The 15,500-nt window shown below is 42.4% G+C and overlaps 2 protein-coding genes across 4 annotated transcripts; one reads left to right on the top strand and one right to left on the bottom strand.

The window, feature by feature from the left end:
* LOC133927653 (beclin-1-like protein) lies at positions 1-6,547 on the top strand. 2 transcript variants are annotated; one of them, XM_062374098.1, is made up of 10 exons: positions 1-487; positions 1,028-1,386; positions 1,595-1,765; positions 2,524-2,648; positions 2,992-3,040; positions 3,438-3,596; positions 3,664-3,758; positions 4,555-4,626; positions 5,434-5,583; positions 6,092-6,547. In XM_062374098.1, exons 1-10 carry the CDS (start codon positions 343-345, stop codon positions 6,276-6,278), a joined length of 1,512 nt encoding a protein of 503 aa, XP_062230082.1. In that variant the 5' UTR covers positions 1-342; the 3' UTR covers positions 6,279-6,547. The 2 variants fall into 2 exon arrangements, with proteins under 2 accessions (XP_062230082.1, XP_062230085.1); XM_062374101.1 differs by having other exon boundaries at positions 3,673-3,758.
* Positions 6,548-7,407: 860 nt separating this feature from the next.
* LOC133927641 (protein ESSENTIAL FOR POTEXVIRUS ACCUMULATION 1-like) lies at positions 7,408-14,154 on the bottom strand. Of its 2 annotated transcripts, none has more exons than XM_062374091.1 (9): positions 13,908-14,154; positions 13,703-13,777; positions 13,342-13,412; positions 12,352-13,209; positions 12,173-12,266; positions 11,203-12,045; positions 8,942-11,096; positions 8,390-8,532; positions 7,408-8,018 (listed from the first exon to the last, which is right to left on the bottom strand). In XM_062374091.1, exons 1-9 carry the CDS (start codon positions 13,948-13,950, stop codon positions 7,699-7,701), a joined length of 4,602 nt encoding a protein of 1,533 aa, XP_062230075.1. In that variant the 5' UTR covers positions 13,951-14,154; the 3' UTR covers positions 7,408-7,698. The 2 variants fall into 2 exon arrangements, with proteins under 2 accessions (XP_062230075.1, XP_062230071.1); XM_062374087.1 differs by having other exon boundaries at positions 8,942-11,099.
* Positions 14,155-15,500: the final 1,346 nt, after the last annotated feature.

Raw genomic sequence — 15,500 nt, forward strand, 5'->3', positions numbered from 1 at the left:
CGCACGCACGCACCACGCACTGGAAGAAGAAAAAAAAAATCGCCTCCTCTCCCTGTCGTCTCCCGTGTCCCGTCTCTCTGCTGCGTGCCTGCGGGGACACTCCACCTCTCCACGAACCTCCTTGGAGCACCGAGCGGCATGGCCATGGCACCCGGACGCCACATCTGACCAACCTAGTCCCTAGCCGAGGACGAGCCGCCGGCCGCAGCTGGACGCAGGCCACACCTTTTCCCTCGTCCCCCGACCAGGAGAGTAGGCGATCCCCCCCCCCCTTCTCGTCCGCTCAATTCATCGGAGCTTGCGACGCGTCCGCCTAGCGGGAGCAGCAGCGTCCCCTGCGACATGAAGCCCCCGACCGGCGGCAGCGGCAAGGGCGGCGCGGTGGACCCGTCGCTGCCGCGGTTCAAGTGCCAGGAGTGTCGCCGCGCGCTCGTCGTCGTCGGAGTCGAGTCCTACGCCGACAGGCTGCCCGCCCACGCCGCGTCCGGTACCCTTACCTTTCCCCCACCCGATTATCCCTCTTCCCTTTACTAACCCATGATTATTCCATCGATTTGAGTCGCTTTTGTGGTTAGATTATGCCAAATATGCATCTCTTGGCACTCTTATCTTGCTTTGGAGAGGTAATTCACACACAGTTGAACCAGCATGATCACATTCAGGATAAGCTGAAGGACTAAATCGGCAAATACTTGGACATGTCAATTGCATAGGCAAACATCTATATTTCTAGTATTTAAAGTCGGAAAAGTTGCTATCTCGATCATGTTGCTACTGATTCCTCATTATTTAGTTTTCATGATGGTAGAAGCCGGAGTTGATTGATTTTTTCTGGTTGCCAATCAGGTTCAACAATTGAGTTATTCTGTTGCATTGCTGCTAAGACCAGAACTAGCATTTGGCCATCGGCCTTGATAGCTTTACTCTAGTCATTTCTTTTATTGTTAGCACCACCCATTACACTTCTCCACGATGAAATTTTGTGGTACTGGTCTCTCTTATGCGAGTATTACATTACTGGATGCAGGTATGCATGCATCTTCTGTTCAGGGCAGTATTATGGGTGCAAGCAGGATGGACAATTCTTATGTCGTGCTATCCAGGCAGAACAAATCTCAAGGTCCTGGGATTCCCCCACGCCCGCCAAGTGCAGCAGCCCCACATGTTGAACCTAAGCAATCAACAAAAGCAATAGAGGGGTCATATATAATGCTTCCACCTCCTGCTGCTTCCATCTACAAGACATCTGCCTCTGAAGGAGGTAGTGCACAGCTGCCGCCACCAAGTATAAACTCCAGTAGTCCTTCGCCAGGAAATAATCCTGGATTTCACTCTAGTGTTACTGTGTTAAAAAGGGCTTTTGAGATTGCTAGCTCGCAAACTCAGGTACGGTTGATTGCTTAAGATGTGCCTATATTTGTTGTATGAGCATGCATGGATTTGCTATTGCTGTCTTTCATGTTTCTGCATCTTTTTAACGCTTTTGCAGCTATTGCATCAGATGTGCATAATTTTTTGCTGCTAATATAGAGAACATTACAGCAATGCATTTAGTATTGACAATACATTTCCACTTTCTAATTACCATTGGCAGGTTGAGCAACCACTTTGTCTGGAATGTATGAGAGTTCTTTCTGATAAGATGGATAAGGAGATTGAAGATGCTAATGCTGATATTAAAGCTTATGAGGCTTGTCTTCAACGTTTGGAGCAGGAACCCTACAACATCCTCAGTGAAACAGATTTTCAGAAGGAGAAACAAAAGGTGGCCATTCCTATTGCATGTGTATGGTTTGATGATAAATTAATTACTGAGGTTACAAGATGCAAAGTTTACTGTTTACTTGATATACTTGGTGCATGCCTCCCACCCACATATAAGAGATCTTTTTTCTTTTAGATAAATGGAATAAACTCCTGGCCTCTGCATCATGAGATGCACGCAGCCATTATTACCATGTTGCAGCACATAGCTGAGAAGCATAAAGCTAAAACATCAAAAGTTTAACAAGCCATACAAGTTTGAAAATCAAATAGCACTTAGACTGTTACTATATTCCACCTACATAAAAGATATCCTGAACACTTAGTAGCAGTATACTAGATCCAATTTGATCCTTTGACCCTGAAGCTATCATATCAAATAGCATGAGATGAGAATGTATATTAGTCCTGTGATCGAAGTGTATAGTAATGCTCAAGCAGCTTTCAGACATATTATGGATCAATCAAACATAAGCTATCAACTATAAATGCGACTCAATTCTGGCACAGAATTTGTAGATCTTGGTTTTCATCCTGAAAAAATGGGAAGACCTGATAACCTTTATTTCTTTCGAAACATCATTACAAGAGTAACAAAGAAAGAATAACATAGAATAGCATTGCTCTTGTTTGTCTCTGAGCTGGAACATGTCCATGTTACCAATACCAACCCTATGACAAAAGTTGCTACTAATATTTATTGGTATGCGTGATACTCTTACAAATTTTATTTGTATTTTGTGTGTTCCACAATTTCAGATTGAGGAAGAAGAAAAGAAACTTATTGCTGCTATTGAAGAAGCTGAGAAGCTATATTCAGAAGTTAGTTCCGAGATGAAAGATCTTGAAATAAAGTCTAAACAATTTGAGGATTTGGAAGAGCGGTTAGTATTTGTTCTTCTTTCCATTTTTCTTTCAGGCATCTTCCTGTTATTATTCTGCCGTCTGTCTACAGGCTGCCCAGTCTTGAATCATTTTTTATTTACTTGGTGCTGATACGAGGCTCTCCACATCATGGACTCGTGGTTATGCTTACAGTGTTTTTTTTTTAATGAGAAACTAAAGAGGAGGGTGCTCTTTTCTGGAGAACAGTATCACAGAGATACAGTTTTGCTACAACAATCACACAAACTTTTTACAAAAACTGTACTATTTGTTTGGCTCCTATTATTTGTAAAGCTTCAAATACTTGATATGCAAAGCTGATGTGTCATATATTTGGATTAGGTATTGGCATGAATTCAATAGCTTTCAGTTTCAGTTGACATCTCACCAGGTATGCTTACTACAGGCCATATGCATACGGGCATCTAGTTGTCAGAATAAAAATACACCAGCTTATTGATGTAATACTTTGAACTTGTGTTCTTGTTGACATCAAAACTTATAATATTTTCCAATGGAATGTACAGACAATCAGACATATAATGATTTTGTGATCATATATTTCTTTCACATCAATAAATTGCTGACAGAAAGCCATGATGTTTATGCCACATGCATACAGTCTAAGTTGTTATATTTCATACTGCCTTCTTGTTTTGAAATACCTTCACAAATTTTTATTCCTTATCTATCTGCATGTTTTTTATGCTTAAATTGTTTGCCAACATTTTTTTTTTTTTTTTGACATTTTCAATTCATTGTCTTCAAATCGCCACCTCACAATTTAGGAAGAAAGAGATGCAGTTTTTGCCAAGATAGAAGTTTCTCAGGTTCATCTGGAACTATTGAAGCGTACAAATGTTCTCAATGATGCATTCTATATTTCACATGATGGAGTAATCGGTACAATAAACAACTTCCGTCTCGGACGTCTTTCTAATGTAGATGTAAGTATGCAAATTGCAAAATGCACAGATACCACATTGATTCACTATATTCAGTCCTTCTCAAAAGAATGTACAGGTCGAGTGGGATGAGATAAATGCTGCTTGGGGTCAGGCTGCACTTCTGTTGCATACAATGGCTCAGTATTTCACCCCGAAATTTCAGTATCCTTGGCACAGAATGATATTTTTCTACTAGAAATTATTTACTGGTCATTCTTTTGAGAAGTGTCCCTGAATTGTGGCTCCCTGGATCAACTAATTCTACGACATGCTTTGGTGCACTTTAGTAGCTTAACCATGTTATCTGTGCTTTCTTTGTTCTTGTTATGTTGCTTTGTATATTCACGATATGTGTTGGCTTGAAGAACTTATGTCCAGCTGCTGTGTTCTCTGTTGTTAGGGGTGTATTACTGGTAATGGTAGCAGTGTAATAGTATGTGTGTGTTAATGGTAGTTGTGTGGTATTGTAGTCTCTGTCTGGGGTTCTGTCTCTTGTACCTCTATTTATACGTATGCTCATTGAACCTCAATACAAACTGTCTCTTGTACCTCTGTATGTAATTATACTCATTGGATCTCGATACAAATTGATCCATCTGTGCAATCTCTCTCTAAACATAACAATCTGACTTTGGTCTGCAAGAGTGGACAACCAGAAAGATCAGTTATTGATTTGCAAGATCAGAAACCATTAGTGCAAATTAAAAGATGGTGCTAGGCGGTGGGTTCAATGCATATTGTAGCCATAGCATCATAGAAGGCCCTTAGGCTTTTTAGTGTATATTCTTGAATTTTCTCTCTCAGCAGCATTAGCATTGTAAGTGCATATACTTGATTGCTAAGTTGCATTTTTTACTTCATTGAAGTTATTATACATATATCATAAACCTTAATACTAAGGACACTACAGTTGTTCGTAAATCAGATGTTTCTATCGAGTTCCTGAACATTTTCCTAGATACCGGATCAAGATTCACCCTATGGGAAGCTATCCAAGAGTCACGGACATCAACAATAATACATATGAACTGTAAGCTTTCTGCTGGAAAACATACTCTGTTTTTTCCCTCATCCAGATGATATATTGTACTTTTGTATTCCTCACTTTTCTAAGGTTCATAATTTTATGTAATTAGCAAACCTTCTTGCCTTAGTAGGACATGTAGGGCATCCCTCATAACATAGGTGAATATGCTTGTTTTTTTTTTATCAAGGCTATATATGAATTATAATGATGCAATCAATTTTTTGGTTTGGTCATAAAATCAATATGAAAAATTTCGGAAAATAACAACGATGTTGTCTGTGGGGTGTTGTATACCTTAAATTTTCAACCGAAAACTCAAAATATGTTAGAAGAAACCGAAAGGTAATATTTTTTCCTCGTAATATATCATTTATCAGAATTTTGCCATCTTTACTCTTTAACATGTAATGAGTTTGAACTTCGAATTTTGTACATAATTAGAGTAGATCTAGAAGTGCATCTATTTTTATTCTCCACGAAATTATTCATGCTGAATCAGTGCCTAAACCTAAAATAATTACATGATTACACCCTGAAATAATGATTGCACTTGATTCCCTTTTACCAAGCATGACACATATATTGCGGTCAAGAAATTGGTTTGAACATGGCTAATAAATCAACAGACTTCGATTGATTAGTTGCCATTTCACTTTCACCAAGCATGCATTATGTGGAGCCGTGCAATTTTGTTTGTATCATAGAGAAGTTATAAAATTATCATTACTATTTGTTCACAGATTGCCTTGTATTGGGCAGTGCAAATTTATCATGCTGGGGATGTTAATAAGCCACACTGTTGATATTCAGGTTTGGTCCTGTGAATTTGTTCTGGAGCACCAGATTTGACAAAGCCATGACATGGTTTCTGACTTGCCTGCAAGAGTTTGCTGAGTTTGCCATAAGTTTGGATAAAGAGAACAATGTTCCACCTGAGAAGTCATTGAAGCTCCCCTATAAGTAAGATTTCTTGCAGCTCTGATGTTCTCGTATTATGTACGTCCATGAATCATGTCATTCTTACATCTGAATTTCATGATTTACGCTTACGATCTTTCTTTTGCAATTTCTCTTAAAGAAATTTTTTTCAACACTGAAGATTTCCATCTGAGGTGAAATTTGGTTTTGGTTGCACTAAAATACTTAAGAATATGATTCCTGTGTTTGATCCTTTAGGGGTTTTTTGGGACAATTGTAAATTTGCCACTGTTTTGAACCGTTATTGCAAACTTGCCACTAAAAAATTACAAAAATGCCACCAAAACTGTCATTCGAGTGGCATTCTTGCAAAAAAATAAAAAACCAGTGGCAAATTTGCAAAAGCCCCGTAGTTTTTTAGTTCCTACTACTATGGTGTAGTGTGCATGCAGGAACTCTAGTATGGTGACAGTATACAGTAAATTGGAAGGTATCTTATTTATTAAATGTTATCTGCACTACCGTCAATTAAAATTACTTCTTTTCACAGGATTGATGGTGACAAAGTAGGGAGCCATACAATCGTCCTAAGTTTTAATAAGAACGAGAACTGGACGAAGGCACTAAAGTACATGCTGTGCAATCTGAAATGGGTTCTCTACTGGTTCATCGGCAATACAAGTTTTGCACCACCCTTGGGGTCACTGCAGACACAATCTGCGAAGAACAAGACCTGATGTTGTGTTCACTTAAATTGTATTTAGTTTAAATACAGGACCAAGTTACTGACCCTAGAAACTGATTCTAGCCATAGTTACAATGACAACATATTTGATGTATTGCCTGGTGCTTGCAATCCGCCGTTGTTCTGTGTGTGCCATTGTGTATGCGAATTCCATTTGCTTGCGCCATTTGTGCAGGCAAATTGGAACGGCAATAAATTTGTAATACTGTGTTGTATCCCCTCCGTGAAGTCCTTAAATTCAATTCAAATTATCATTATTCATGTTGTGGATTAGCTAGACACTTGTCTAAACAGGTTAGGTAGGATTCTTTAGAATCGGTATAAACTTAAGTTATTGTGAAGATCCCATCTATGTACTTCTGTATTTGAGTAGGACTCCTCTCCGCTCTGCTCTTTATAGGGAAGCCTCGTTGTACTAATGCTACACTTGTGTTCTTGTTCTAACTGATTAGATCGTTGTGATTCTTCTTTTTTTAACATTTTCTGTGCTTTAGTGAAAAGTCATTCTCCTAAATTACAATATGTTCGGGTCAAATCCTCACTGATCCAATCAAAGGTTCAGCACGCCCCAGAAGGTCGGACAGCACGAAAAGCAAGTCTCCAGTATGTGGACAGGATTAGGAATGCTGGTATTTAATCAAGATCGATAGATGCTCTCAAATTCTATGGTCCAGAAAGAAGAGGGCAGTAGCACTGTTCGATTTCGATCCATCTTAGATCTTGGCCTTGTTCACCCTGCCGGCTTATGTGACCTCTGCGATGCTATCCAGATTCCACATCTGAAACTGGAAAAATAAACTAGAACATGTGATTTTTCTGATCTAGCAGAGTCTGACTCAGAACAGCACGATACCCTATTTCCTGACACCTCTCCTGCTGTCCTGCCATGTGCCCGTGATCTGCACACAATATTTCTTGTGATCAAACAGCACAGCAAAAAAAGATTGTATAAAAAAAAGGATTGAAAGTGGACAGCACAAGTAATGGTTCCAGGCTCAGGTACAGCACGAGAGCTGAGAGATCAATCAATTAAAAATACCAAATTAGTGGGCTACCAATATCCGTAATCCCTAGGTAAAAAGACAACATTACTAGTCCCATCGAACAGAGAGAAAGGAAGGTAAAAGTAATTGTGATGATCCATATCTGCACAGTTGATGATAGATCATCAACAAAAGTATGGACAAAAGTTACATTTGATGGTCTTCCCTGTTCTGTACAAATGTCTATCCTGTAAACCTGAGGGCACCGATACAAAAAGAAGCCTCCCTAATTTCAGCTACATCTTCTGACAAATTTGGTAAAGTAAGGCTAAGGAAAAGATCTGGACAAAAAAATGGAGCCATGGTACAAAATTTTTGTGGAATTACAACGAGGTGAGCATGTACACACAATGGCGTAACCCATGCATGTTAATCATCGCGAACGATCTCACCCATCATGATCCGGTTACTGTGGACTTTGAAGCCAAGAAGAGAAGGGTCAATCTGCTTTCCTTTCTTTGTTTTCTTCTTCGCACCTTTACCACCCGGGCCCCCGTCTGCAGATTCCGAGGCATCATACTGCATGGGCGGCTTCTTTGTGCTCTTCAACGCTTCGCTGAACGACTGACCAGAGGCATCAAGATTGGTGGTGGTTGATTGCATGCTATACGCCCCCGTCTCTTTGCTGCTCGGAACAGAGGCTTCCATAGCCTTGGCTACTGAGGTGACTACTGATTCCATCTTATTCTCTGCACGGCAAGATTACTGCATCAAATGTCTGATGGAAAGAAGGCATCAAATACAATAGATCAATAGTATGGTTATCAGGATCCTCCGGTTACAACAGAAAGCAGAACACTTCAGGTTGCTTCTGATTGTACAACTACGGCACTAACATGGTGCTCGAGCAAACTACTACATGGATGTAGCTATCAAATCCACATTGAAGTGGTCATCCAGTTTACGCTCTAGATAGTTTATTTTTATCAATTATCAATTGACAGCAAATTCGCCTTGAAGCAGCTTCAGTTAACGTTTAGTAAATGCTCGCAAAGTAAATAATAACCAGACTAAATTTAACAATTTCATTGAACCAAACATGCTTCGAGAAAAAACATACCATCAGAAGATGAAAGGCCTGCCTTCTTCAGCCTAACAGTTGAAGATAAATCCATGGAAACTGCCTGAGATGTAGCAGTATGTTGGCTCGTTGTGCGCTTTAGCAAGGAGTGAGAATTCCCTTTTGAGATGCCAGTATCAGACCTGCAAATGAAACACAAAGCACATCTATATATTATAAACACAGTAGAAAGCGAACTTTGTGCACCTACTCAAGAAAAACTTGGGCATGCAAAAAAAAAGCACTGGTCAATGAAGCAAAATAATTAAAATTCAATGCATATGCCTTGACAAATGCTAAACAGTCACAACTATTGTACAGAAACAACACTTTCCAGAAAGCTAGGTTTATTAGTGATGGCAAATCTCACAAGAATCATAGTACAGACTACAATAAGCCAATGCTGTAAGGTATTACATCAGAACAGAGGATTACGCCAAATAAAATATAAGAATGATAAATTCAAAGGAAAATTAATATAAGTGAATAAGGTCCATTCAAGAAAGATACTATATAACAGGGTGGCGCAGCTATAAGGTTCAGAATAGTTACCAGCTCCTAACAGCTTCTTCAGCAAAATCAGTATCATCTCCAGCCAAGTTCACACTAGAACCCTGCTTTTTCCCCCTGGTCAACTCATTGACACTCCCAACAAATTGATTAGCAGATGCTCTGCCACCCGTAATATCTGAAAATTCTCCCCTTTGAACATCATCTGTTGCAAGAAAATGTTTCTGCTCAAGCATCGATGAAGAGTTTGATCTAAGGTTATATTTCCCACTGTTCTCAATACTATTAAGATTGACTGATCCCTCCTGCGCTGACTCCCCTATTTTTGTAAAAACTGACCTTTCTGCAAGAGACTCCTCCAAAGTCAATCTGTTCACTGGGGATCTCAAAGGGTTCTCTGCAACAGGCTGTGCAAAGTGTACAGAAGGATCTTTACGTCCAAATGATGCGGGCACCGGAACATCAGGAAATCCCAAAGATTGCTGTGATTGAAGGACAAGTTTATTACGGATCATATCACTCAAATCTTGCTCCGTGTTCCTCTCTTTGTTCATAAGTGCTGCCCATGCATGCGGATTGTCAACAGAAAGGTTCATTTCCACATTCCTCCTCTGCTTCTCTGCTTCAATCTGCAACTGGTTAATGCGTGAAGATTCCATCAGACTATTTTGCAATTGTCCATTGGCATCCAACCAGTGCCTTTCTAGCCTTCCTGCATGAGAACCAGAAAGCTGCTCCTGAAACCTATGTTGCTGGGGATGAACCCCTGAAGCAAGCATAGGCATTTGGCCTGAAGAATAAAAATCACCATGTGTTTCCAGTTGACCAAGGCCATGCTGACGTGCTAGGGCATTTATAACATCTGGATTTGGTAAAGGACCACCACCAGGCAAAGAACCAGACCGCTCAAGGGAGTGAATACCTTGACCTCCCCTATGCAAACGCTCGTGCAAGGAGAGGCTCCGGTCAAGATGTTCATGATGTTCGAAGGAAGAAGATCTCTGAAGAGTATCCAGAAGATCAAAACGACCTTGCCTAGAAATGTGGCCTTGATTTGGACTGGTTCCTGAGCAAATAAACTGACCAGCATCGTCCATTGGCCAGACCCCACTTAAGTGCCTTTCTTCCTCCCGGCCTGAATGCTGTCGTAGAGCATTAGCCAATTGTTGTGACTGAAGCTGCTCGTGCTGAAGACCTAAAAGAATTTGCTGCTCTAAAGGAAGCATCTGCCTCTGATTTGAACGTGGGAGAACATCCAACATATCATTGTGATGCTCCCTATGAAGGCCATGCCCAAACTTTGCTTGAATAAGTTGTTCAATTGCTGCATCATGCTGCCTTTGCAAATGGTGGGGTTGGTGATGCAGGTCATTCAATACATGCTCCCGAAGTAAGACTTGATCGACCATGTTATTTGGTCCGAAATTTGAACCCTGCAGCTGTTGTTGCAACAGTTGCTCGAGAATCATCTTTTGCTGCTGCTGTTGCTGCTGCTGCAAAAGTTGGGTTTGCCGTTGCTGCTGCAGCTGCCTTTGGTGCTGCTCTTGTTGGAGCTGTTGACAGCGTTGTTGTTCAAGTTCAAACTGTACTCTCAAAATATGATCCGCATCAGGAAGTGGTTGATTCATAGGCTGTCGGTGTTGGTGCAAAGAATCAAACACCTGCCCTGGAAATGGTCCAGGAAACTCCAAATTGTTACGGGCCATCATTTGCTCCTGCTGCAGCTGCTCCCTTCGAATCTGTTGAAGAAGCAGTTGCTCCTCAAAATTCAAATGATGTTCAGCTTCAACCTGAGGGATTCGGCCTGAAATGTTTGCATCATTCATGTTGTCCAGCTGCCCAAAGTTAGCAGGCCACTCGTCACGCACACCAGAAGCTTCATTCATCCTGCTAAGTGGCCCATGCCTCATGTTTACAGCTGGAATGTCCTTGGGCGCTGTAGGCTTGGGATTTCTCCGCTTATTTACACCAAGTACATTCGATGAGAGAGGTTGCTTTGGGTGCATCCCTTCCAGCTCAGACCAAAGTAAGCCAAGAGGACTCAGATCACTCTCTCTCGGGCCATCATGCTGAGGCAAATTAGCTTCTCCCACCCTAGAACGGGGATCACGTGATGCCAACTGGAAATCTGCACGGTCATTTTCGAGATCCCTTAGGGATTGACCCATGCTGCTATTAGGCCTCCCAGTGTACAACACTTCTGTCATAAACATGAAAAAATGAGCATGTACCTCAAGAAAAACAGAGACAAGACAAATGAGTTAAGAAAAAGACAAGAACTCTTAGAACAAAGAAAAACTAACCTTCAGCATCCTGATTTACTGCTTCAGGAATGTGTTGTCTAATGTTTGCTGAATCCTTTTGTGTTTCAGATGAAGGTAACCAACTAGTTTGAGACTGAACTGATGCTTCCTGCTCACCTCTTTTAGGATCAACTGCATAGCTTTCAGAGTCCCATTTAGATGCTTGATCACTCTTCCCAGAAGAAGCAGAAGTAGGGATTGCAGCTTCAAATTTACTTTGAACAGAATCCAGAGATCCAGCACTTTCATCACAGGGTACAGGCGGGTGTGATTGGGGCTTTCGTCCAAGGTGTGGCATGACTTCAACAAGTGGGCGGAAAGGAGCATCGTCTGGAGCCTGAGATAAACGAACAGGTAACTCCAAACCAAAATATCCATCTTCATACCAGGAGATTATGTCAGCACCCAGAAATGGACCTTGAACACCTCCTTGGGGATCCAGATAATATAACGTCAGCTCCTCTGGGTAACTAACCTGGCCCCTAGCTTTCATATCCATGTCACTGCTTTGGTATGACATAGTGGATTCTGGAGGATGCTCGAAGGGTGGTACATCAAACAGAGTGTTTGAATCGTCAGGTAGCTTAGTGCTAAGATCATGATCAGCACTTGACTTGACTTCATCAGTTTTCAAACCTTCATGAATGCCGGGAATCCCAGATTGATTATCACGGGCATGTTCCTCTATAAATCTCATTGGTGCAGATGTACTAACAGCACTAGAAAACATCCCTTCATCATAGAATGCATCCTTCTCCGAGATTAAAGCAGATCCTTCGTGACCCAACCCACCAAATGCAATAGTGGTTTTAGCCTTGTTGTCATCAACACCACAAGCTGGTTCTGAAACAATAATTGTATTTAGACTATACCCAATGGATAAGAAGAAGCCATGTGATCGATGGTAATATGTGAATTTTTAGATCTACAAAATGATGATCACAAGTAACATCCAAGAATGTAGATATACCTTCAGGATCTTGTGTCCTCTCTTTTTTGTTTCCAGGCGCATTGATTGCTTCGCTGCTAATGATTTTACCTTTCCTAATATCTTCCAGAAGAGCCTATAAAGTATACAGGCGGATAAATATACAGAAAAATAGAGAGGAAAAAACTTACATATGACAAAGAAAATAATCAAGGCATTACCTCTTCAAGAGTATTGGGTGCAACAAAGGCTAGTGGTTTTGCAGAAGTAGAGAGTGTGATGGAAGGAATTTCCTCCAGTTTAAGGTGGGCGTCATCAAAGGATGCCATCATATTTTTTTGCCTGTATATATCCAGAAGCTTCCCTCTTGGGTAGCGAAAAGTAACAGCAGTTTTTGCACATTTTCCGTGCACAGGTGGAGCACCAATTGGTCCTGCAGATGATGGCCGGTTGAAGGATGGAACTAAGTTTGGGTTTCCCCTGCCTCTTCCAGGGGCAAAACCAACATTCGAGTCCTTTACACGACCTTTCTCAGATCCAAAGCCTGGAGCAGCACGGTATGTAGCTGTCCCGACAGAATGACTTTCCTGCCGGTGACGAGGTCTCCATTTATCACGGGAGTCCGACTCAGACAGCAACCTTCCCGTAAATGTCTGTTTTTCAGCATATGTTTCATCCTTTTCTGCGTCAATCTTCTTGTCCGACCTGGAGTCCTTCTCCTTGTCATCAGGCCCCCATCTTGATGACCATTTTCCATCACGCCGTGCTTCATTCCCCAAACTACGGGTGGAACCATCACTCCACCTTTCAGATGTAGGAGGTGCACGTGAATCAATGTTATCCCTTGCAGAAACATTGTCAGATCGGCGATCATTTTTACGATTCTCCAAATCCCGGTCCACTTCCTTCTTGCGCTCCTTCCTCCCAAGTAAGCTTGTCTCTCTTTCCTCTTCAAGCCAACGAAGACCACTGTCAGCATCAAACACATTCCGCCTGCGTTCTTTCTTATCCACAGTTCCTTCCAGCAGCCTCAGCTCCTTTTCAGCAGGTTCAAGGGAGGACCCATGAGGCAATGAAATCTGCAGAGGAGCATCCAGCATCATGAGTAAACACTTCTACCAGCAAGTAATCAACACCCAAGTAGACTCACGCCTCCTAAAAACATTACACTACAGCAAAATGAACGCATAGAGAGGACAGTGATTGCAAACCTTTGCATCAGTCGGTTTAGCATAGAGCCACTGAGGAGACAGAGGAATGCTGTTTTCCAGGTGCTGCGGATCTGCATAGCAAGGTACTTTCAGAGTCAAAGTCTCAGGAAAGCATGCTATGTTACACACGACAAGCCACCCACGCACAACCTCACACTCCTACATACACGCTCGCACAACTTCACACTCCTACCTACACGCACGCACAGGCACACGTGCGCACACGCGAACACACTGCAACCGGCAAATCTTACATACCTATGCGGCACACACTGCAGTAATTCCTCAACTGCTAAAGCACACTATCGGAACTGAAGCAGGAAACAAAAAAACATGTGGTTTTGGGTTAGATAATACGGACCTTTGAAATCGTCGACGAACCCCATGGCGGCGGCGGCGGCGGCCCTGTCCTCCTCGATCCCAAGCGACAGCCCATCTGCGCAACGCAACAACCACACGTCAAATCGAAGGCAGGCACCAATCAATCACAGATCTGAGGTGGGCCGATCCGCGGGAGCGGTAGATCGGATCTCCCGCGGCCCGGGAGCGCAGATCAGGCGGCTCACCTTTCCCGAGCGCCGCGGGTCGATCCAGCTTCCTCTCCGCCATCGGATCCAAGCGTGGTGGGGAGTGAGCTAGGGTTTCGGGTGGGAGCGGGCGCGGCGCGATCCGAGTGACCGAGCTGGGGCGAAGCGGCGGCGGGGAGGGGGACGAGAGCTAGGGTTTTGAGAGCGAGACGTCGAGGTCGCCGGCGAGAGCGGGAGGGAGAGGGCGAGCAGGGGTGGGGGGGGGAGGTTGCCGGGTTGGGTTGGTTTGGAAGGCTTTTTTTTTTCGCTGCTGTTTTCGCGCTGGGGTGTTGTGATTGGGAGGGGCGAACCAGCGAAGGGATAAATCATGCATTTGTTTTATTATTATTACTGAACTCTTTTCTCTCACTCGATTTGTTTATCTCTACTCTTTTCTCTCACTCGATTTGTTTATCTTTTTTTTGGTATGTTTATATTTTATTATGATTCTAAAAATCTTATTTTAGATGATAGATTCTAAAAAGCTAAATTGTAAAAAAAATAGATTATAAAAAACTAAATATTATCTATTAACCTGGATTCTGAATGTCTTAGATGATTGTTTTTTATGTATTATGTCTATAATATTCATAGCTGTTGAACTCGGATATTAGATAGTGCGACGTTGCTCATCACCGTTATGAGCAATGTGATACATCCATATACGCCACGTGATCCAGATTACAAATCAGGCTGAAGGAAATGAAAGATTAAATAAAAAGGTGCATGCATAGCGACGGTGCACTATTGTGCGATCCTGTAATTGGCCTGATCTATCGACGTGACTGCGCATATTGGAATCCTGAACCATCGATGAACCGTTCGGGTGTTCGGCCATTAACGTAGCTAGGGCCCATGATATTATCCATTGCCACATTAGTATATTGATAGAGGGTTAACTTCTATTATAAAGATTCTGAGGGACTTCTTTTTAAGATTCGGTCGGAGATGATCTGAATATATTCGTCAGAGAAATAAATAGGTATGAATGCGATAACCGGTGGGGTGGAATGATCTAGTGCGGAACGAAGTAAATACGCTGGTGTTTAGACAGGTTCGGGCCGTACGGAGGCGTAATACCGTACTCCTGTATGGATACTATAAATGCCTTGAGGATATCCCCAAAGGATATTGCTAGTTACAAGAATATTTGTCTAACTTAGAGCCTGAGGCTCCTTGTTCTTCAGTCTGTGTCTGACTTGTCAAGCTTGCTCAGAGATTTCAAAGCTTCAAAAAAACTTCTCTTTATCCATGCTGCCGGCTGCTTTAAATACCCGCCGGTAGTAGCGTGCCCCGAACGGGAGGGGGTATGAGTTTCAAGACACCATAAATAAAAAGGGCATCATCATAGCCTCTGTGCGAAGTGAACGGGGGTGGAAAATGCGTCCCACGCCAGGTCATCTGTCACCATAAATGCACTGGCAACGGGCGTCGTGGAGAGGGCCCACCGGGCAGCCGCAAAGCGGCCCGGTGTGCCCGTCCTGTCTTGTTCTCCTGCCACAGCAGCGCGACAGACGGAACGCATCGGCCCTTACAACATTATCCCGAGACGGGCCGGATGGCACGTGATGGGACCCGTGCATTTAATGACCC

The sequence above is a fragment of the Phragmites australis genome, chromosome 1 (genome assembly GCF_958298935.1).
Source record: "Phragmites australis chromosome 1, lpPhrAust1.1, whole genome shotgun sequence".
NCBI classification, from domain to species: Eukaryota; Viridiplantae; Streptophyta; class Magnoliopsida; order Poales; family Poaceae; genus Phragmites; species Phragmites australis.

What these genes read in the sequence shown, in the direction of transcription:
- LOC133927641 (XM_062374087.1), bottom strand. Translation starts at nt 13,950, where the DNA reads ATGGCGGAGAGGAAGCTGGATCGACCCGCGGCGCTCGGGAAAG. An exon ending in CTAAACCGACTGATGCAAAG is followed by an intron (nt 13,210 to 13,341) that starts GTTTGCAATCAC and finishes GCTCCTCTGCAG; the next exon opens with ATTTCATTGCCTCATGGGTC. An exon ending in AGGCCTTTCATCTTCTGATG is followed by an intron (nt 8,019 to 8,389) that starts GTATGTTTTTTC and finishes CTTGCCGTGCAG; the next exon opens with AGAATAAGATGGAATCAGTA.
- LOC133927653 (XM_062374098.1), top strand. Translation starts at nt 343, where the DNA reads ATGAAGCCCCCGACCGGCGGCAGCGGCAAGGGCGGCGCGGTGGACCCG. An exon ending in TTCAGAAGGAGAAACAAAAG is followed by an intron (nt 1,766 to 2,523) that starts GTGGCCATTCCT and finishes CCACAATTTCAG; the next exon opens with ATTGAGGAAGAAGAAAAGAA. An exon ending in AACAATAATACATATGAACT is followed by an intron (nt 4,627 to 5,433) that starts GTAAGCTTTCTG and finishes GTTGATATTCAG; the next exon opens with GTTTGGTCCTGTGAATTTGT.